This window comes from Cuculus canorus, chromosome 23, assembly GCF_017976375.1.
Source record: "Cuculus canorus isolate bCucCan1 chromosome 23, bCucCan1.pri, whole genome shotgun sequence".
NCBI lineage: Eukaryota > Metazoa > Chordata > Aves > Cuculiformes > Cuculidae > Cuculus > Cuculus canorus.
In genome coordinates this window covers 463694-485696 of record NC_071423.1, presented here as the reverse complement: position 1 = coordinate 485696, position 22003 = coordinate 463694, and the positions used below count along the sequence as shown (strand labels likewise).

Sequence of the window (22003 nt, the reverse complement as noted above, 5' to 3'; positions counted from 1 at the left end):
CCTGATCCAGTGGGAGGTGTCCCTGCCCATGGCAGGGGGTGGGGCTGGATGGGCTTTGAGGTCCCTTCCACCCGTAACTCGCTGATCCCACGGTCCCATCCCATCTCTCCCCCAGGGATGCAGGGAGCAGCTCGATCACGCAGAGATGTCCATGGGGGCAGCTCCACACTCTTCCAGGGATGGAGAAAGAATGGGGACCCCCCTGGGGGAGGGGGTGTGATGACGTCAGGGCTCCGTGCACCCCCCCTCCCGGTGACGTCACCGCCTCCCCCGCGCGTGCGCAGCGGCTCCGCCCCCCCCGGCAGCTCGGAGGATGCGGGGCTGCAGGTGGGTGCGGGGGGGGCTCTGACGGGGTGGGGACGGGGGGGGTTTGGGTGCACCCCGAGGCCAAGGAGGGGCTGTTTGTTGCAGGAGGGGGGTCGGGGTGCAGCGCAGGGTCACCCGGAGCTGCGGGCATTGGCGGGGGGGGGGGTGTTGCAGCGGGAGGGGGTGCATTGCGGGTGATGCATGTATTGCGGGGTGCGCGGGGGGATGTGGGGTGCAGCGTGGTGCAAGCTGCAGGGGAGTGCTGCAGGGGTGCATTGCGGGGGGGGCTTTTCAGGGGTGCCTGCATTGAGGGTGCAGCTGGGGATAATGGGGGGGGCAGATTTTGAGGGTGCATTGCGGAAGGGGGCACTTCAGGGGATCCCCTTGATAGGGGGGGACAAACGGGGGTCGTTGCGTGCCCCGGGGGCGCTGCGCATCGGCAGCCGTGCAAGGGTGGTGCCTGGTGGGATGCGCAGGCGTGTGGGGGGAGGCATTTTGGGGTGTTTGGGGGCATTTCGGGGTGTTTGGAGGGGGTCCCTGCACGGGCTTGCATGGGGGCGTGCAAGGGTGCAGCGTGTGCCGGGGTGCAGCGTGTGCAGGGTGTGCGTGCAGCTGGGGAGGGTGCATGGGGGGGGTGAATGGTGCAGGTGTTGGGGTGAACGATGCACGCACAGTGTACGTGTCTGGGGGTGCATGCGCAACCCTGCATGCATGCACTAATACATGCTCGCACAATGGATGTTGAGGGTGCATGTATCCACACAGGCACACGCGCGTGGAGATGCGTGTGTGCCGTGTGCACTTACAGCCATGTGCGTGCATCCACCCTGACACGCATGTACTGCCTGAGCAGGCATGCAGCGTGTGTGCACTGTGCATGCAGTGTGCATGTGTTGTGCACGCGTGGACCTTCATCTGCACATACCCAGTGCGTGTGCATCCCATATATGTGCTCTGCGCGTGTGTCCAGGGCTGCACATGTGCAGAGGTGCAGGCAGGCACAGGGTGCATGCGCAGGGGTGCATGCGTGTGCAGGGTGCAGGTGTTCCTGCAGGGTGAGTGCGTGCACAGGTGTGTGTGCATGCACAGAGTGTGTGTGCATGCAGGGTGCATGCTTGTGCAAGGGGTGCATGCATGCACAGGGGTGTGTGCAGGTTGCGTGTGCAGCCTGTATGTGTGTGCAGGAGTGCGTGTGTGCACAGGAGTGCGTGCGTGTGCTGTCTGTGTGTGTGTGCAGGGCTGCGTGACTGCACCATGTGCATGCGTGTGCTGTCTGCGTGTGTGTTCAGGGCTGCGTGACTGCACCATGTGTATGCGTGTGCTGTTTGTGTGCAGGGCTGCGTGTCTGCACCATGTGCATGCGTGTGCTGTCTTTGTGTGTGTGCAGGGCTGCGTGTCTGCACCATGTGCATGCCCGTGCTGTCTTTGTGTGTGTGCAGGGCTGCATGTCTGCACCATGTGCATGCGTGTGCTGTCTGTGTGTGTGTGTGCAGGGCTGCGTGTCTGCATCATGTGCACGCGTGTGCTGTCTGTGTGTGTGTGCTGGACTGCGTGTCTGCACCGGGTGCACACATGTGCTGTCTGCGTGTGTGCAAGGATTTGTGTTCACTGGGTGCGTGAATACACAAGGGTATATGTGTGTGTACAGGGTGTGTGCGTGCACAGGGTGTGTGCACGCAGGGTGTGTGTGTGCACAGGGTGCATGTGTGTGCATGTGTGTGTACACGGGGTACGTGTGTGTGCAGGGTGAGTGTGCAGCCTGTATGTGTGTGCAAAGGTGTGCGCGCACAGGGTGTATGCATGTGCTGTCTGCGTGTCTGTGCAGGGCTGCGTGTCTGCACTGTGTGCACACATGTGCTGTCTGTGTGTATATGCAGGCCTGCGTGTCTGCACCATGTTCATGCGTGTGCTGTCTGTGTGTGTGTGCAGGGCTGCGTGTGTGCACACGTGTGCTGTCTATGTGTGTTTGCAGAGCTGCATGTCTGCACTGGGTGCACGCGTATGCTGCCTGCTTGTGTGCAAGGATTTGTGTTCACTGGGTGCGTGAATATGCAAGGGTACGTGTGTGTACAGGTTGTGTGCGTGCACGGGGTGTGTGTGCACAGGGTGCATGTGTGCACAGGGGTGCATGTGTGTGCATGTGTGTGTACACCAGGTGCATGTGTGTGCAGGGTGAGTGTGCAGCCTGTATGTGTGTGCAAAGGTGTGTGTGCACAAAGGCGTGTGTGCGCAGAGGGTGTATGCGTGTGCTGTCTGTCTCATTGCATGCATGCGCAAGGGTGTGCGTGTGTGCAGGGTGCCTGCATGCACAGGGTACCTGCTCAGGGGTGTGTGCATGCTCAGGGGTGTGTGCATGCTCAGGGGTGCATGCGTGTGCAGAGTGCACGTGTGTGATGGGATGCGTGCTGCAGAGCTGTGCAGCTTTGTGCATGCCCAGTGCTGTGCACGTCAGGTGCCCGTGTGCGCGGTGGGTGCACAGACACGCTGCACACGGGTGCGGGTGTGCAGGGGCACAGGCTGCGCTCAAAGCCCCAGTTTTGCCAGTTTTCCCCCCAAAGCTGCTATCACCAGTGTGATACTGGTGTGTTTCTGCTCTCCTCCCCCTCCCCAGGGAAGCGTAAGCGGGGCTGAGGCCGTGGCACCTGTACTGGGCTGCTACTGCCTTACTCCCAGGTTATTCCTTGCTTCCTCGCGGCTGCTGAGGAGAGCCTGCCGGGACGCTGCCGGTAACCTGGTGAGAGGGTAGTGAGTGGTGTTCCGACACAGCAGATCCGCGCTGAGAATGCTGCTGGGATGCTGAGGTGCTGTCAGGAGTTCGCTGAGATGCCCTCAGGATGCTCTGTGGGCAGTGCTAAAGCATTCTGGGGAGCACTGGGATCTGGCTCTGTGGATACTGGGGTGCTGTGAGGGAGCTGCTGAGGTCTTGTCAGGGCTCCACTAAGGTATTTCCAGCATGGGATCATAGAATTGCTTGGTTGGAAAAGACCTTTGAGATTATTGAGTCCAACCATCCCTGTCCACTACTGAATGATGCCTGAGCACTACATCTGCTTGGCGTTTAAAAACCTTCAGGGATGGGGACTCCACCACCACCCGTTCTGAGAACCCTTGGCATCTTTCCGGGGCTGCCATTGAGATGTTCTTTTGAAGATAATACACTCCATCAGAGCACTCTCAGGTTACCACAACTGCTACAGTTTAGATGCTTTCAGCACAGTAGTGTGGCACGAAGATAATGGCTGGATGGCGCGTTGCACCACCAAGATCTTACCAGGACACTACTAAATGGCTGTGTCCCATCCCACCACTGTTAGGATCCTGTCGGAATGCTGCCTGTATCCTTCTCTGATACCATCAGGGTATTGTTAGGATGTAACTGGGATGGTCCTGGCACAGTGTCGGGATACTCCTACCTGTGCTGGTCCCACACCAGGCGATGCTGAGCGATTCAATGGGTGCTACTGGGATCCTTGCAGTGAGGCACCAAGGTGCTGTCAGGACCCTGCTGAGATGTTATCAGGGCACTGCCTGGACGCTTGGAAGATACCATTGAGATACTCCACAGTGCTATCAAGGCACTGCAGGGTCATTACTAGGATACTTGGGATGCTGGGGGATGGGAAGCTCCACATGAGCCAGGATTGTGCTCTTGCAGCCCAGAAGGCCAACCACGTCCTGGGCTGCATCCAAAGCAGTGGGACCAGCAAGAAGGGAGGGGATTCTGCCCCTCTGCTCTGCTCTGGTGAGACCCAGCCTGTAGCCCTGTGTCCAGTTCTGGAGTCCCAAATATAAGAAGGAGATGGAACTGTTGGTACAGGTCCAGAGGAGGATACAGAGATGGTCCAAGGGCTGGAGCACCTCCCATGCAAGGGCAGACTGAGAGAGCTGGGGTTGTTCAGCCTGGAGAAGAGAAGGCTCTGGGAGACCTTAGAGCAGCTTCCAGTGCTGAAAGGGGCTCCAGGAAAGCTGGGGAGGGACTCTGGATCAGGGCCTGGAGTGAAAGAATGAGAGAGATGGCTTTAAATTGGAAGGGGGAAGATTTAGATTAGACATAAGGAAGAAATTCTTGACACTGAGGGTGGGAAGGCCCTGGCCCAGGTTGCCCAAAGCAGTGGTGGCTGCCCCATCCCTGGAGGGGTTCAAGGCCAGGTTGGATGGGGCTTGGAGCCCCTGATCCAGTGGGAGGTGTCCCTGCCCATGGCAGGGGGTGGGACTGGATAGGCTTTGAGGTCCCTTCCAACCCAAACCATTCCATGATTCTCTAGTACTACGATAGGATCGGGGTACTCCTGTGATACTATCCGGATGTTATCACAGCGCTGCTAAGGTGCTCTCAGGACAGGACTCATTTTTAATTAGGCTGCTGTCAGCATGTGAGTAGAATCAGGAGAATCCTTCTGAGATACTACAGGGACACTGGAGAAGAGACTGGTGGGAAATGCTGGGGCGTTGTCAGGGCTGTTGGGACACTGCTTGCACATCGCTGGTACCAGTGTGATACTTTCAGTCCATGATAGCAGTGAAATAGTGCAAGGATACTACTAGGATACGAGCAGTTCAGTAAAAAAGACAGTCTTACGATCCATTTTACGTGCTGTCAGGGTAGCACTAGGCTGCTTGGGCCACTATTTATGGCTACTAGTAAAGTACTCCAGGTGTAGTGTCAGGATAGCAGCACCTTCCTCTTAAGCAAGGTGCTGTTGGGATACTACTGGGATGCTTCAGAGATGCTGGTGGTGGTGGGAGAGCCCTGGCAGTAGGGTTTCATCCAGCACGGTGGCAGGGAAGGGAGTGGGGAGCCCTGGTGTAACCTGTGAGTAGCCAGTGCCTGACGGCAGCCTCTCCCTGCAGCTAAGGCGACGCGTTGGCGTTGAGGAAAATGGAGGCGCCCCTGGTGAGCCTCGAGGAGGAGTTCGAGGAAGGACCCGGGGACAATGTGGGGACCCCACAACGCACCGCAGACCCAGCGCTGGCCGAGCTGGAGAGCTTCTCAGCCGAGATGATGAGCTTCAAGTCAATGGAGGACCTGGTGCAGGAGTTTGACGAGAAGCTCACTGTCTGCTTCCGCAACTACGACGCTACCACTGAGGGTCTGGCCCCCGTGCGGGGGCATCTCCAGGCGCAGGAGGAGGAGGAGCGCCTCCAGGATGAGGAGTGAGTAAGGCCCCCTATTCTTAGGGACACCCAAAATCCAACCCCCCCAATGCAAACCAGCTCCCTGCATTGCTGCATGGTGGTGCAATGCATTGGAGTAGCAGCGCGTGGCGTAGTAACCCGGTGGTAAGCTTACTTGCACCCTTCCCTGCATGGTGACACGATCACGCACCATGTCAGGAACAGCGCTGGAGTATCCTATGAGTAAGGACTCCCTCAGGCTGCCTTGCGCGCTGGTGGAGTGCTCCCTGCCTGCGACTCAGCCCGCTGCCATCACAGCGCAGGTGTGTGGTGGAGTGGGGCGATGGTGTAGGATCCTTGGAGTGGCTGTGTAGGATCTTTGGAGTAACTGCATAGCATACTTGGAGTAACCATGTTGGATCCTTGAGGCAGCTGTGTAGCATCCTTGGAGTAACTGTGTAGGATCCTTGGAGTGGCTGTATAGCATCCTTGGAGTGGCTGTGTAGCATCCTTGGAGCACCTTTGTAGCATCCTTGGAGTGGCTGTGTAGGATCCTTGGAGTAGACCACCCTTGGGCTCATATGCCTGCTTGCATGACCATGAGATGCATCCCCCATCCCACAGCGTGAAGACCAGCCTGCCCCACCTCAGCATGGTTGTGGAGCACATCGGTGTGGCAGTGGAGTGTTTGATGAGTAACCTTCCTCTAAGTACTATTGCACCTCCTTGCATGCCTGCAAGATCTCCATCACATATGAATGGGCCCTTTGTGCTGTGGCGTGATCGTGCAGAACCTTGGAGCAGTTCTGTAGGATCTGTGGAGCAGCTGTGTAGGGTCATTGATGTGGCTTTGTGGGATCCTTGGAGCAGCTCTGTAGAATCCTTGGAGCAGCTCTGTAGGATCCTTGGAGCAAATCTGTAGGATCCTTGGAGCAACTCTGTAGGATCGTTGGTGTGGCTCTGTAGGATCCTTGGAGCAGCTTTTTAGGATCCTTGGAGCAGCTGTATAGGATCCTCAGAGCATCTCCATAGGATCCATTGAGCAGCTCCATAGGATCCATAGAGAAGCCGTATAGGATCCTACAGCCTCTGGGGTAGGGAGTATAAACCCTGAGTAAGGTATGAGCATAGAGCGTGCAAGCTCTGCACCAAGCCAGGAAACAGCCGATTTGGTGCAAAATCCCTGCAGCTCTGCACCAAGAGAGTGCTGTTTGCATTAAAATCCAAATTTTCATTAAAAATCGGGGTTTTTTTAATTGCAAAATGCCTTTTTTTTTTGTCAAATTTTGTTTCTTTTCAGCCCTCTTTCTGTATTTAATGCCTTTCCAATTGATTTTTCTCTGTCTTTAATTGGAATTATTCCCCAGGCTGCCATTCCTCGCACTCATTTCACCATGCAAAGCGGTTGTTTTCAACCCCAAAACCCCCAAACCCTCCTTATTTTCTTGCGTTTCTTTCCCTCAAACACTCAGTGCCTGAATCACTTTTCATAATTGGCCAAATTATCGGTTTTTCTGAGGCGAACGCGGCTTGGCCCGGTGCCGGGAGCGCTGCGCCGTCGCCGGCAGCCAGCTCGCTGCACCGCTTTGTGCTGTTTATTGTCTTTTTGGGTCATTTTGGGCAAAACAGGGCCTTTTTTTTTCTCTCCTTCTTGAATGAGCCCAGTGTGTGGGGCTGGGGGATGGGCCGGGGCCCTGAAGATGCTGCTTTTCCCTAATTACAACCAATTCTTGCCATAATTAACCCAGAATCCGCTGCTGCCTCTCGCCTGACCCCGCAGGGCCTGGCCCTTTGGGAGAGGGAGCGATAAAAAGGCAAATTTGGGGGGAAAATGGCTTCATTTTGCCTTTCTTTGTTGCGGTTGTGTTAAAAATAGGAGTATGAGGGGGGTTTGAGGCGTGTTGATTTGTGAAATGGAGGATTTTGGGGGGGAAATCGAGATCGGGAGAGGAGGGAGATGGGATAAATGAGGTGGTTTGGGGCGGGGGAGGCGGATGGTTTTGAGGTGCTTTGGAGGGAATTGGGATGCGCATGGAATGAACGCCATTTGTGGGGGGAAAGGACTGTGTTTGCTTTGCTCAGGGAGGGATTGTCTCATTCTTTTTTGTGCCGCCTTCTCCATTTTTGACCTTCTTCTCCATTTTTGACCTTCTTCTCCATTTTTGACCTTTTACTCCATTTTTGATCTTTTTACCAATGTCACCACTTTTCAGCTCTTTCCTCAGTTTTAGTCTTTCTCCTCCTTGTCTTCCTTTTTCTCCGCTTCTCACCTTCTTCCCCTTTTTCCCACTTATTCCCTCTTTCTGTTACATTTTCTTTTTCCCTATTGCCCCCTTTTCCTCATTTTTTCCTTTTTCCCCCTTTTCCTCATTCCCTCCTTCCAAATTTTCCTTTCTCCCCCTTGCCCTTCTTCCCCTGTCCCTGCTTGCACTCCTTTTTCCCTCTTTTTCCCCCTCTTCCCCCCCTTTCCCCCTTTTCTCCTTTTTCAGCCCTTCCCCCCTTTTTCCCCTTTTTCTCCCTTCCCCCCTTTTTCCCCTATTTCCCCTTTTTCCACTTTTCCCCCTTTTGCCCCTTTCCCCCTTTTCCCCCTCTTTCCTCTTTCCCCCTTTCTCTTTTTCCACCCCTTTCCCCTCTTTTCCCCCCTTTTCACCCCTTTCCTCCCTCCCCCTTTTCCCCTTTTCTCCCCTTTTTCCACTCTTCCTCCTTCCCCCCCTTCCCCCTCTTCCCCCCTTTCCCCCCCTTCCCCCTCTTCCCCCCTTTCCCCCATTTCTCCTTTTCACCCCTTTCCCCTCTTCTCTCCCCCTTTTCCCCTTTTCCCCTTTCCCCCCTTTTCCCCATCTTCCCCCCTTTTCCCCACCTTTCCCCCTTTTCTCCTTTTTCATCCCTTTTCCTTCTTCTCTCCCTTTTCCTCCCTTTTCCTCCTTTTCCCCCTTTCCCCTTTTTCTCCCTTTTCACCTATTTTCTCTCCTTCCTCCCTCTTTTCCACTTTTATCACCTTTTCCCTCTTCTTTCCCTTTTTCCCTCTTTTTTTCCCCTTTTTCCCACTTCCCCCCCTTTTTTCCTCTTTTCTCTCTTTTTCCTCTTTTTCACATTTTTTCCCATTTTTTCCCTATTTTACTACACTCCCCCACTCCCTCCCCCCCTTTTGCCCCTCCCCTCTGCATCTTTTTGGGATGAAATTAGGCAAAATCGGTCCAGCCCTGCCGGGAGGGGAGAGCTGGGCACCACAGGAGAGGCTTAGAGAAGAGGGGGTAGAAGGGATCAGGTCAAGTTTGGGGTGTTTTGGTGCATTTTGGGGAATTGGAGCCATGGTTTGGGGTGTTTGGAGGCTGTTTTGGAGGACGTGGGGGCAATTTTGGGGTGTTTTTGGTGTTTCGGATGGCGTTGCAGATTATTTTGGGGGGCGTCAAGGCATCCCAGCTGTGTTTGGGGTTTTTTTCTGCGTGTTTTGATGGATATTTCAGAGCAGCATTTTGAGGGGTTTCAGGGCTGTATTTTGGGCTGTATTTTGGTGTATTTTGGGTGGAAATTTCAAGGTGACAATTTGGGATGTTTCAGGCATTTTGGGGTGCTGTGACTGCATTTTACTGCATTTCGGTGTGTTCCAGGGCAGCATTTGGGGGGTGTTGCCATTTAAGAGAAGGACCTGGGTGTGCTGGTTGACAGCTGACTGAACATGAGCCAGCAGTGTGCCCAGGTGGCCAAGAAGGCCAACAGCATCTTGGCTTGGGTCAGAAATGGGGTCACCAGCAGGTCCAGGGAGGTTATTCTCCCTCTGGACTCAGCACTGGTGAGACCGCACCTTGAGTACTGTGTTCAGTTCTGGGCCCCTCACCACAAGAAGGATATTGAGGCTCTGGAGCGTGTCCAGAGAAGAGCAACAAAGCTGGTGAGGGGGCTGGAGAACAAGTCTTACGAGGAGCGGCTGAGAGAGCTGGGGTTGTTTAGCCTGGAGAAGAGGAGGCTGAGGGGAGACCTTATTACTCTCTACAACTACCTGAAAGGAGGTTGTGGAGAGGAGGGAGCTGGCCTCTTCTCCCAAGTGACAGAGGACAGGACAAGGGGGAATGGTCTGAAGCTCCGCCAGGGGAGGTTCAGGTTGGATATCAGAAAAAAATTCTTCACAGTAAGAGTCATTGGGCACTGGAACAGCTGCCCAGGGAGGTGGTCGAGTCGCCTTCCCTGGAGGTGTTTAAGGAATGGGTGGATGAAGTGCTTAGGGACATGGTTTAAGGGAGTGTTAGGAATGGTTGGACTCGATGATCCAATGGGTCCTTTCCAACCTTGTGATTCTGTGATTCTGTGATTTCCTCTCATCCTGTCACCTGTCACTTGGGAGCGGAACCCAGCACCCACCTCACCACAACCTCCTTTCCAGGAGCTGCAGAGAGCGATAAGGTCTTCCCTCAGTCTTCTCTTCTCCAAACTCAACAGCCTCAGGTCCCTTAGCATCTCCCAGAACCTTTGTTCTCCATCCCCGGATGATCTCTTCCCTGCTCCTGTGGCCACCCCATGGCTGATCCAAGCCAGGATGCTGGTGACCTTCTTGGCCCCTTGGGCCACTGCTGGCTTATGTTCAGCCACTGTTGAACAACACCCCGAGGTCCTTTTCCATGGGGCAGCTTTCCAGCTGCTTTTCCCCAAGCCTCGAGCTCCACAGGGTTATTGTGACCCAAGTGCAGGACCTGGCGCCAACCCCAAGTGTTGAACCTCATCCCGTTGATCTCAGCCCATGGATCCAGCCTGGCCAGGTCCCTCCACAGGGCTTCCCTGCCCTCAAACAGATTGACCCTCCCTCCCAGCTTGGTGTCATCTGCAAACTGGCTGAGGGAGCACTCAATGCCCTCATCCGGATCGTGAATGGAGATGTTGCGTGGCACTGGCCCCATCTCTGAGCCCTGGGGACACCAGCCACCAGCTGGGCTGGGCTCCATCCCCACCACTCGCTGGGCTGGGCCCCCAGGCGGGTTTTCACGCAGCTTTCCCGGCCAGAATTGCTGTGAGAAACTGCGTCAAAAGCTTTGCTAAGGTCCAGGTCCACCACATTCAGAGCCTTTCCCTCATCCATTACGCGGGTCACCTTGTCACAGAAGGAGCTCAGGTTGGTTTGGCAGGACCTACCTCTCATTAACCCACGTTGACTGGTCCTGATCACCTGGTTGTCTTGGGTGTGTTTTGAGGCATCTGGAGACTATTTAGGACACTGTGGTGGCCTCTTTTGGGGGTATTTTGATGGGAACATTTCAGAACGGTGTTTGAGATCACCTCAAGTGCTGAGACAGAATTTTGGGGAACTTTGGGAAATTTTAAGGGCAGTATTTCATGATGATATTTTGAGACACTTTGGTGTCTTCTAGGGCAGCATTAGAGTGTTTGGGGGAGTTTTGGGGATCTCAGTGGTGTTTTGGGATTTTGGAGGGGCATTTAATGGTGTTCTGGAGCTGCATTTTGGGGTGTTTTGAGGCATTTTGGCGTGCCCTTTTGGGACAGCTTTCTGAGAGGCAGCGTTTTGGGATTACCACTCACCACTTGCTTCCCTGCAGGGTCTGGGATGCTCTCACCGATGGCTTTGCACCCCGGGGCTCCCCCCGACCTTGGCTGCTCCCTGAGGCTGAGTCCTCCAGCGGCTCCGACCTCCAGGTACATCCGCGTCCCCTCCTTGACTCCCCTGCACCCCGAGAACACCCTGGTGATGCCCGACAGCTCTCAATGAGTCCTGGGGCTTGGTGACCCTCAGGGCACTGCAAACGACCCAAACCCGCTATATTTTGGGGTGCTGCAGCACCAAGACAGTGAGCGTCCACATTTTAGGAGGAAGACACACTAAAATGTTAAGTTGAAAAATGAAGTGTTTGGTTCAGCAGTCTGGTCTTTGCCAGTTTGCACCCAAGGCAGAGTTGAGTCAGGTATTTCTGGGGTAGAAAATAACGTTTTCCTCATTGTAGTGAGTTTGTGAGTAGTTGTGTTTGGGGGTGTGGGAGGCCTTCAAATATGCCCCAAGTCCACTGAATTTAACCCATTTGGATGTTATGCAGCTTGGTACTAAAGGGCAAAGAGAAGGTAAATTTCTTGGGTTATTTTCTGCTAAAAAGGTGAAATAACCTGTGAAAGGTGGTAAAAAAGAAGATGTCTCCCCATCCAACATCTCCATCCATCACTTCCCCATCTGATATTCCCTTCTGACATTGCCCCATCTAATGTCCCCATCCAGAGACTCCATCTGACCTCTTCCTCATTCAGCTTCACCATCCATCATCTCCCCATCCACCATCCTCATCATCTCCATCCTGCATCTCCAACACCTCTTCATCCAGTGTCACTGTCCAATATACTCATTTCAAACATTTCTCCATCACTTCTCCATCCAAGGTACCTGTACTTCTCCGTGTCCAACTTCCCAGTCCTGTGTTTCCATGCAGCAACTCCCCATTAAACGTTTATCCGTCTCCCTGCAACACTTCCCTATCCCCTCCATCATCTCCCTCTCCAGCATCACCAGCGTCCCCATCCAAGCGTCCCTATGCAAAGTCCCATCCAACATCCCTGTCCAACATTTCCCTATCCAACATCTCCATCCATCTCTGTCCAGTGTCTCTGTCCAACATCCTTCCATCCAATGTCTCCATTCAACATCTCCATCCATCACCTGCCCATCCAGTGTTCCCCTCTGACATCACCCCTACGTCCCCATCCAGCATCTCTTCCCCATTCAACCTCGCCATCCATCCATGCCACATTTTCCCATGCAACAGCTCCCTCCATCTCCATCCAGCGTCCCTATCCAACATCCTTCCACCCAATGTCTCCAACACTCCACCCAACGTGTCCACGCAGTGCCCTCACCCAGTGCCTTTCCACCCATGTCTCCATTCAACGTCTCATCAAGCAACGCCCCATGTCCCCCTGAGCTGTGGTTCCCTGGTGGCTCTCCCAGGGCCATGTCTGTGTCCATGTTGCGGCCAAGCCTGTGCCAGGCCGGGCGTGTGGTGCCACCAAGGCCGCCCAGCCTGTGTCTCCTGCAGCTCTGCGAGAAGGAGGAGGAGGAGCAGGAGGAGGAGGAGGAGCTCACTGAGAGGAGTGAGCAAGACTCGGGCATCAACGAGGAGCCGCTGCTGACAGCTGAGCAGGTACCCCTGGTCCCCATCGGCACTGGAACGCCCATGTGTCCCCCAAAAGTCAGGACTGAGCCCCTCCGGCGTGGCCTCAGCCCACCCCAGCCCCTTCCTCGTGTGCTGAAGGCACAAAAAGAAGGCCAAATCCCATCATCTTGGGATGCAGGGCATGGGATGCAGATCTGGGTGTAGATGGAAGTGGAGGTTGTGTGTGCTGACATGGGATTTGGGTGCAGGTGGGAATGTGGAGTGAGGGTGCTGGGCAGAAAAGGGTGGCAGGGGATGAAAGATGAGAACGTGGGTGTGCAGAGGCAGGACGCGGATGTGGGATGCAGGACGCGGATGTAGGATGCAGAACGCGGATGTGGGATGCAGGACGCGGATGTGGGATGCAGAACGCGGATGTGGGATGCGGGACCCGGATGTGGGATGCGGGACGCGGATGTGGGATGCGGGATGTGGATGTGGGATGCAGGACGTGGATGTGGGATGCGGGACACGGATGTGGGATGCGGGAGACGGATGTGGGATGCAGGACGCGGATGTAGGATGCAGAACGCGGATGTGGGATGCAGGACGCGGATGTGGGATGCAGAACGCGGATGTGGGATGCGGGACCCGGATGTGGGATGCGGGACGCGGATGTGGGATGCGGGATGTGGATGTGGGATGCAGGACGTGGATGTGGGATGCGGGACACGGATGTGGGATGCGGGAGACGGATGTGGGATGCAGGACGCAGATGTGGGATGCGGGACAGGGATGTGGGATGCAGGACATGGATGTGGCATGCGGGACGCAGATGTGGGATGCGGGATGTGGATGCAGAATGCAGATGTGGGATGCAGGGAAGGGGATTTGGATGCAGATGCAGGGTGTGGGTGCTGGATAGAAGGTGCAGGTTCTGAAGCCAGGCTGCAGGTGGAGGATGCAGTGTGAAGGGAGCAGGATGCGGACACCGGTGCAGGATGCCGGTTTAGATGTAGATGCAGGTCTGATTGTGAGTCCCTGTGGTGTGGGACTGTGCGTGGATGGGGAATATGGGGCTTGGATGCAGGTGCAGGATGCAAACAGAGGACACAGGGTGCAGCTAGATACAAATGCAGGTGCAGATGCAGGATAAAGGGAGCAGGATGCAAACGCGAATGTGGGATGCAGGGTCCAGGGTGCCAAAACAGGTGGAGGATGGAAGGAGCAGGTTGCAGGCGTGGATGCAGGACGTGGATGCAGCGTGCAGATGCAGGATGTGGCTGTGGGCTGCAGGGTGTAGGTGTGAGATGGAGGGAGGACAGAGGTGCACATGGAGGACCCTGACGCCCTGCAGGTCATCGAGGAGCTGGAGGAGCTGATGCAGAGCTCGCCTGACCCAGAAGCTGACCCTGAGGGTGATGAGGATGAGGAGGATGAGGAAGAGGAAGAAACTGAGGCCGATGCTGAAGGCGAAGGTGGCGGTGGGGGCACGGAGCCCATAATTCTGCGTGAGCTGCATGCGTTCTCCCCTGCCTTCAACAAGAACTGCTCCTATGAAGGTACAGCCAGGAAAACCCGGCCAGTTGCTTCTTGGGGGCAATTCCAGCCAAATTGGACAATTGAGTCTCTCCAGGATTCAGGGCCAGCTTGCTCCAGTGTTCACGCACTGTTTGGCCAGGAGGGAGCTCTTGGCAAAAAGTGAATCCCATGGGCATTTTGCTTTTAATATTGCTTGAAATCATAGATTCGTGGAATGGGTTGGATTGGAAGGGACCTCAAACCCATCCAGTCCCAACCCCTGCCATGGGCAGGGACACCTTCTACTGGATCAGGGGCTCCAAGCCCCATCCAACCTGGCCTGGAACCCCTCCAGGGATGGGGCAGCCACCACTGCTCTGGGCAACCTGGGCCAGGGCCTCCCCACCCTCACAGCAAAACATTTCTCCCTAAGATCTCATCTCAATCTCCCCTCTTCCACCTCAAAACTGTTCCCCTCGTCATCTCCCTGCACTCCCTGGTCAAGAGCCCCTCTCCTTTTTTCCCGGAGCCCCTTTCCTTACTGGTTGGAACTGGATGGGCTTTGAGGTTGCTTCCAACCCAAACTGTTCCATGATTCTATGATTCCAACCCCTGTGCCATGGGCAGGGACACCTCCCACTGGATCCGGTTGTTCCAAACCCCATCCAACCTGGCCTTGAACCCCTCCAGGATGGGGCAGCTATGACTGCTCGGGGCAGCCTGGACCAGTGCATTTCACTGATTGCTCCAGGCGTCGCATTTACTGCGCGGGGGTTTAATTTATCGCACTGTGCGTTGCATTTACTGTGCCGAGCGTTTCACCAGCTGCGCCGGGCAGCCCGCTAATCACCCCGTGCATCTTGTTAATCACACCTTGCCCACCTCTACTGGCGCGGTGCGTCTCCCTGTCTCTAACTGCGATGCCTGGCTGGCAGGGCTGGGGCGGCTGTCGGCGCGGGAGCTGGCAGCAGCCGCGGGACGTGCGGAGGCGGCGAGCCGGGCACTGTCGGCAGAGCTGGTGGCGCAGTTGGCACGGCGGGATGAGCTGGCGTTTGAGAAGGAGGTGAAGACGGCGTTCATCGGGGCGCTGCTGGCGGTGCAGGGGGAGCAGCGGGAGCAGCGGGAAGCTGCCCGGCGTCGCCGTCGCGACAAGGGGCTCAGTCTGCAAGGGGGGCGTCCCGAGCGCGGGAACCACATGCCCCGCAAGGTGGGTGACACTGCGGGGACAGGAGGGACCCGTGGAAGGGATCGGGATGTGGGAGTGGGGGGACATGGCCAGAGGGATGAGGGAGGGGAGACATGGGACAGGGCGATGAGGGGATGGATCGGGTGACAGCAGATGGGGCAGAGGCATCAATAAGGACGTGGGACGGGGAGGAGGGGACAGGGAATGGGGGACAGCAGATGGGGCAGGGATGTGGGGTGGGGACATGGGACATGGCGATGAGGAGATGGATCGGGTGAGTGGATACAGCAGAGGCGTTGATGGGGACGTGGGACGGGGAGAGGAGGGGGCGGAATGGAGGACAGCGAATGGGGCAGGAATGTGGGGTGGGAATGAGGGGATGAGGGATAGGGGGACGTGGTACAACAGGATATGGGAACAGGAGATGATGGGGTAAGACAGGGACATGGGGAGGGGATTGCAGGGATGGTTTGAGTGACAGTGGATGGGGCAGAGGGACATGGGACAGGACTGAGGGAACATTGACAGGGAGATGTGGGGGCAGGAGGGTGGAGGGACAGGGTCTGGGTGACGGGACAGGCAGAGTGTGGGGCACGGGGGTGAGGGATGGGAGGAGAGGTTGGCAGGACGTGGGACAGGAGGGTGTGGGGACAGGAGAGAGGATGGGGCAAGAGGATGAGGACATGGGAACTGGGAAATTAGGGGCACAGGGGAGATGTGGGAAGAGGGGGACGCTGCCAGAGGGGCGAGGGAGGGGGGACATGGGACAGGGGGATGAGAGGACAGGGGATGAGTGACAGCGGAGGGGACTGGGACATGGGGATGGGGAGTGGAGGGGGACAGTAAAACGAGATGCAGCAACAGGGGAGAGGGAAGAGGGACGTGAGACAGGGCGTGGGGCAGGGGGTGATGTGTAGGGGAACATGAACAGAGAGAGATGGAGACAGGAGGGACGGGGTCTGGGTGATGGGACGGGGCAGGGGGACATGGGACGCGGGGCAGGGGGATGAGGGATAGTGGGACAGGGTGGCAGGACATGGGCTGGGAGGATTCGGGGATGGAAGAATGGATGGGGCAAGGAGATGGGCACATGGGGACAGGAGGATGTGGGGCATGGGTTTACGCATGTGGGGAACAGAGGGACATGGGCACAGAGGGGGGGATGCCGTCGACGGGAGTTGGAGCGAAGGGCAGTGCCCTGGGTGATGTGTGTCCCTGGGAGCGGACAGACTGACACGTGTGTCCCCAGCGCTTCAGCATGGAGGGCATCTCCAGCATCCTGCACTCCGGCCTGCGCCAGACCTTTGGCCCCGCTGCCAGCGAGAAGCAGGTGCCCTTTTCTCCCCAGAATTGCCCAAATCCATCCCCTCTCACCCCATCCCCACTCACCTGTAGCCCCTTTAAATCAGAGCCATGGAATGGGTTGGGTCGGAAGAGACATCAAAACCCATCAGTTCCCCACATGGACAGGGACACCTCCCACTGGACCAGGTTGCTTCAAGCCCCATCCAACCTGGCCTTGCGAATATCCCCATTTTTCACCCCAGAAAAATCCTCCATAAGTAGAGGTTTGCGTTTGGGTGTGGTTTTGCCGCATTCCAGTTACAAGTGGGGTTCCTCAGGGCTCGGTACTGGGTCCAGCCCTGTTCAATGTCTTTATCAATGACCTGGATGAAGGCATTGAGTGCACCCTCAGCAAGTTTGCAGATGACACTAAGCTGGGTGGAAGTGTGGATCTGCTCGAGGGTAGGGAGGCTCTGCAAAGGGATCTGAACAGGACCGCTGGGCCGAGACCAATGGCATGAGGTTCAACAAGGCCAAATGCCGGGTCCTGCACTTGGGGCACAACAACCCTGTGCAGTGCTACAGACTGGGGGAAGAGTGGCTGGAGAGCTGCACGGAGGAGAAGGACCTGGGGGTGCTGGTTGACAGCGACTGAACATGAGCCAGCAGTGTGCCCAGGTGGCCAAGAAGGCCAACGGCATCTTGGCTTGTATCAGAAATGGGGTCACCAGCAGGTCCAGGGAGGTTATTCTCCCTCTGTAGTCAGCACTGGTGAGACCGCACCTTGAGTACTGTGTTCAGTTCTGGATGTTGAGACTCTGGAACGTGTCCAGAGAAGAGCAACGAAGCTGGTGAGGGGGCTGGAGAACAAGTGTTACGAGGAGCAGCTGAGAGAGCTGGGGTTGTTTAGCCTGGAGAAGAGGAGGCTGAGGGGAGACCTTATTACTCTCTACAACTGCCTGAAAGGAAGTTGTGGAGAGGAGGGAGCTGGGCTCTTCTTCCAAGTGACAGGGGACAGGACAAGGGGGAATGGCCTGAAGCTCCATCAGGGGAGGGTCAGGCTGGATATCAGAAAAAAATTCTTCATGGAAAGAGTCGTTGGGCACTGGCAGAGGCTACGGGTGGAGTCACCTTCCCTGGAGGTGTTTAAGGGACGCGTGGATGAAGTGCTTGGGGACATGGTTTAAGGGAGTGTTAGGAATGGTTGGACTGATGATCCAGTGGGTCCTTTCTAACCTGGTGATTCTATGATTCTATGCAATACATTCATCCCCCCTCCCAATTCCTTCAAATTAAATGCTCTCACAGGAGAATTGCAAACACACTCTGCTTTTGCATTGTTTTGGGGGGATTTCTGGAAAAAAGCAGGCAGGTTTGTGGCATCTGGGTGGTGTTTGCGATGTCTTTTTTGTTTGTAGTACCTGAACACGGTGATTCCCTATGAGAAGAAGGGGTCGCCTCCCTCCGTTGAGGACCTGCAGATGCTCACCAACAGTGAGTATGCGTCCGAGCTGCCGTTTAGGGCAGAACCAGCTTGTTTGCATCGCCGCGATGTGGCTGATTTGGGACGTCAGTGCACATTTGGCAGTGGCAGTGGCTGCGGTTTGGGTGCTGCAGCAAATTTGGGGTGCAATCCCCCTTTTTCTTGCATCATTGTAGCACAGGCGATTTGAGGTGCTGCTACCCATGTTGCATCATTGCAACAAAGCCCATTTTTTTGAGGGGAAAGACCTGTTTTGCATCAGGACAGCCCAGCTGGTGTGGGGTGTGATCACCTGTTGTGCATGAACGCAGCACGATGGGTTGTAGCAAAGCCCTTCCTTCATTTTTGCACCCAATTTGGGGACAAAACACTCGGTTTTGGGGGGTAAAACACTCGGTTTGTGTTGCCACAGATCAGCTGATTGGGTATGAAAGAAGGAGGGGTTTTGGATGCTCTCAGAACTGATGCATTGTGGGAAACTCTGGCAATGTCACTGTGGCAATGGTGGGGCTATTTTGAGGGAGAAAGGGACATTTGAGGGGCAGCGGGGCTGGGCTCATGGCTTCATTCCTCCTCGCAGTCCTCTTTGCCATGAAGGAGGGGAATGAGAAGGTGCCCACCCTGCTCACGGATTACATCCTCAAAGGTATCTACTCACTTCATGCATCACCCGTGTACCCAGGGCACGTCCTTCCTGCAGTTCCAATGCAGCCCTTGTTCCTCTGCATCTCCCGTGCATCCCATCTGCCTCCTTGCGCATCTCCCTTGCATCCTTCGTGCCCTCCTGTGCATCGTTGTGCATCTCCCATGCGTCTCAGACGCATCCCTTGCCCATCCCTCATGCAGCCCTTCTGCATCTTCAGTGCATCCTCCGTGAATCCCAGGTACATCTCCTCATGCATCCTTTATGCATCCCCTGTGCATCCTTCGTGCTTCCCTTCTGCATCTCCAATGCATCCTTTGTGCAGGCCTTTCTGCATCCTTGCACACCATTGCAGGTCGCCGTGCATCCTCCAGGCACCTCCCTTGCACTGTTACATGGCCCATCTGCTTCCTTCATGCAGCTTCGTGAGCTCCTGTGCACTCTGAGCCCTCGTGCACCGCTGTGCGTTGCTCATGCATCTCCATTCCTCCTCTGTGCATCACTTGGGTGTCCTTGTGCATCCGTGGGCATCTCCCATACAGCTCATCCATCTCTTGTGCAGCCTCCTGCATCCTCGTGCGTCCCTCGTGCACCATCGTGCCTGCTTCACGTGTTCCTTGTGCATCCCTTGATGTTTCTCCTGCATCCTGAGTGCAGCCCTTTTGCAGCCTCTGGCAGCGCTCGTGCACGCTTCTGCATCCTGAGGCACCCGCATGCCCTCATGCACACTTGTGAATCCTGATCCGTGCTTGTGCGTGGACCTTTGCACACTCCCTTCACCCCTGTGCACACTCGTGTGTCCTCGTGCAACCCCCGTGCTCCCCCTTGCATCATCGGCCACCCTCGTGCATCATTGCACACCCTTGTGCATCCCTTGTGCATCACTGTGTGTGCTCATGCACTATTGTGCATTGTCCCTGTGCACGCTCATGCACTCCCATGCACACTTGTGTGTCCTCACCTGTCCTGGTGCACACTTGTACATCCTCGTGCACACTTATGCATCCTCACGCGTCCCCGTACGCACTCCTGCATCTCCACATACACTCAGGTATCCTCACACATCCTTGTTCGCACTCGTGCTTCCTTCTTCATCTACACGCACAATCACGCATCCTCACGCGTCCCTGTGCACTCTTGTGCATCTTCACGCATCCTCATGCATCCTCTCGTGTCCTTGTGGACACTCGTGCGTCCTTATGCATGCTCATGCATCCTCACGTGTCCCCGTGCACACTTGTGTATCCCCATGCACACTCGTGCATCCTCATGTGTCCCCTTACCCCCTCGTGCGTCCCTGTGTCCCCTCAGGCACTTCACGTGTCCCCTTACCCCCTTGTGCATCCCCGTGCCCCTCGCGTGTCCTTACACATCCCTGTGCACTCATGCATCCTCATGTGTCCCCGTGCCCCCTTGTGCATCCTTACGCATCCCTGTGCACACCCACCCATCCCCATGACCCCTCGTGCGTCCTTACACGTGCCCGTTCCCCCTTGTACATCCCTGCGTCCCCTCGTGCGTCCTCACATGTCCCCTCACCCCCTCATGCGTCCTCATACGTCCCCTTACCCCCTCCTGCATCCCTGTACCCCTTGTGCATCCTCACTTGTCCTCTTACTCCCTCGTACATCCTCGTGGTCCTCTTGCATCCTCGCACGTCCCCTTACCCTCTCCTGCATCCCTGTACCCCTCGTGCATCCTTACATGTCCCTTTGCCCCCTCGTGCATCCCTGTGCAGATTCATGCATCCCCTTGTCCCCTCCTGTGTCCTCACGTCCCCTTACTCCCTCATGCATCCCCTTGCACTCTTGTGCATCCCTGTGTCCCCTCATGCATCTTCGCTTGTCCTCTCACCCCATCATGCACCCCAATACCCCTTGTGTGTCCTCACATGTCCCCTCACCCGCTCGTGCGTCCCCATACACACTCCTGCATCTTCGCTTGTCCCCTCACCCCCTCATGTGTCACTGTGCCCCTTGTGCGTCCTCACGTGTCCCTTTACCCCCTCGTGCAAATGCACACGTCCCCGTTCCCCCTTGTGCATCCCTGTGTCCCATCATGCATCCTCACTTGTTCCCTTGTCCCTTGTGTGTCCCTGTGCCCCTCGTGTGTCCTCACGTGTCCCTGTGCACACTCATGTGTCCCCATGACCCCTCGTGCATCCTCATATGCCCCGTTCCCCCTTGCGCATCCGTGTCCTCTCGTGTGTCCCCGTGCCCCTCATGCATCCTCACTTGTCCCCTCACCCCCTCGTGCATCCCTGTGCACACTCATGCATCCCCTTGTGTCCCCTTACTCTCTCGTGTGTCCCCATTCCCCCTCATGCATCCCTGTGTCCCCTCGTGTGTCCTCACGTGTCCCCTCAACCCCTCGTTCATCCCTGTGTCCCCTCACCCCCTCACGTGTCCCCTCACCCCCTTGTGCATCCCCGTGACCCCTTGTGCATCTTCACATGTCCGTCACCCCCTTGTGCATCCCTGTGTCCCCTCGCCTCCTCATGTGTCCCCTCACTCCCTCACATGTCCGCTCAACCCCTCTTGCGTCCTCACGTGTCCCCTCATTCCCTCCTCACGTGTCCCCTCATTCCCTCAGGTGTCCCCTCGCCCCTTGTGCATCCTGGCATCCCCTGGTGCATCCTCGCGTGTCCCTTCATACGCTCACGTGTCCCCTCACCCCTTTGTGCATCTGTGTGTCCCCTCACCCCCTCACGTGTCCCCTCACCCCTCGTGCATCCCCGTGTCCCCTTGTGCATCCTCACATGTCCCCTTATGTGTCCCCATGTCCCCTCGTGCATCCCTGTGTGCCCTTGTGCGTCCTCACGTGTCCCCTCAACCCCTCCTTCATCCTTGTGTCCCCTCACCCCCTCACGTGTCCCCTTACCCTCTCACATATCCTCTCACCCCCTCAGGTGTCCCTTCACCCCCTCACATGTCCCTGTGTCCCCTCATGCGTCCTCACGTGTCCTCTCATCCCCTCACGTGTCCCCTCACCTCTTGTGCATCCCCGTGTCCCCTTGTGCATCTGTGTGTCCCCTCACCCCCTCAGGTGTCCCCTCACCCCCTCGTGCATCCCGGCGTCCCCTCGTGCCCCGTCCCGCGTTCCCCCCGCGGTGCCCCCCATGTCCGGTGCCCACTGTGCCCTCTCTCTCCACAGTGCTTTGCCCAACCTGATGCGGCGCTGCCCTCGCACCCCCCGACCCCTCCGGCGCCCCCCGAAAATGGGGCCAAACCTGAGGAAAACGGGTCGCCTGTGCCCCCCCACCCCTGCACTCCCCCCTCCTTTGCACAGCTGGGAAATAAATAATTCGTTTCATTAATTAAGCAACCGGCCTGCGGTGTCTCCGTCCCTGCTTGCGATGTTGATTTGCAACTTTGTGGTAGCAAAAT

The 22003-nt window shown here is 56.4% G+C and overlaps 1 protein-coding gene across 5 annotated transcripts; it reads left to right on the top strand.

The window, feature by feature from the left end:
* Positions 1 to 230: 230 nt before the first annotated feature.
* Positions 231 to 21926, top strand: FEZ1 (fasciculation and elongation protein zeta 1). 5 transcript variants are annotated; one of them, XM_054086858.1, is made up of 12 exons: positions 296 to 327; positions 2918 to 3040; positions 5158 to 5460; positions 10965 to 11061; positions 11633 to 11790; positions 12356 to 12548; positions 13858 to 14062; positions 14957 to 15228; positions 16457 to 16537; positions 17910 to 17985; positions 18555 to 18620; positions 21771 to 21926. In XM_054086858.1, the coding sequence occupies exons 3-12, from the start codon at positions 5186 to 5188 to the stop codon at positions 21785 to 21787; spliced, it is 1440 nt and encodes a 479-aa protein (XP_053942833.1). In that variant the 5' UTR covers positions 296 to 327; positions 2918 to 3040; positions 5158 to 5185; the 3' UTR covers positions 21788 to 21926. The 5 variants fall into 5 exon arrangements, with proteins under 5 accessions (XP_053942834.1, XP_053942833.1, XP_053942835.1 ...); XM_054086860.1 differs by having other exon boundaries at positions 298 to 327; positions 11662 to 11790; positions 12444 to 12548; positions 21771 to 21925; XM_054086859.1 differs by lacking the exon at positions 2918 to 3040 and having other exon boundaries at positions 231 to 327.
* The last annotated feature ends 77 nt before the right edge of the window (positions 21927 to 22003 follow it).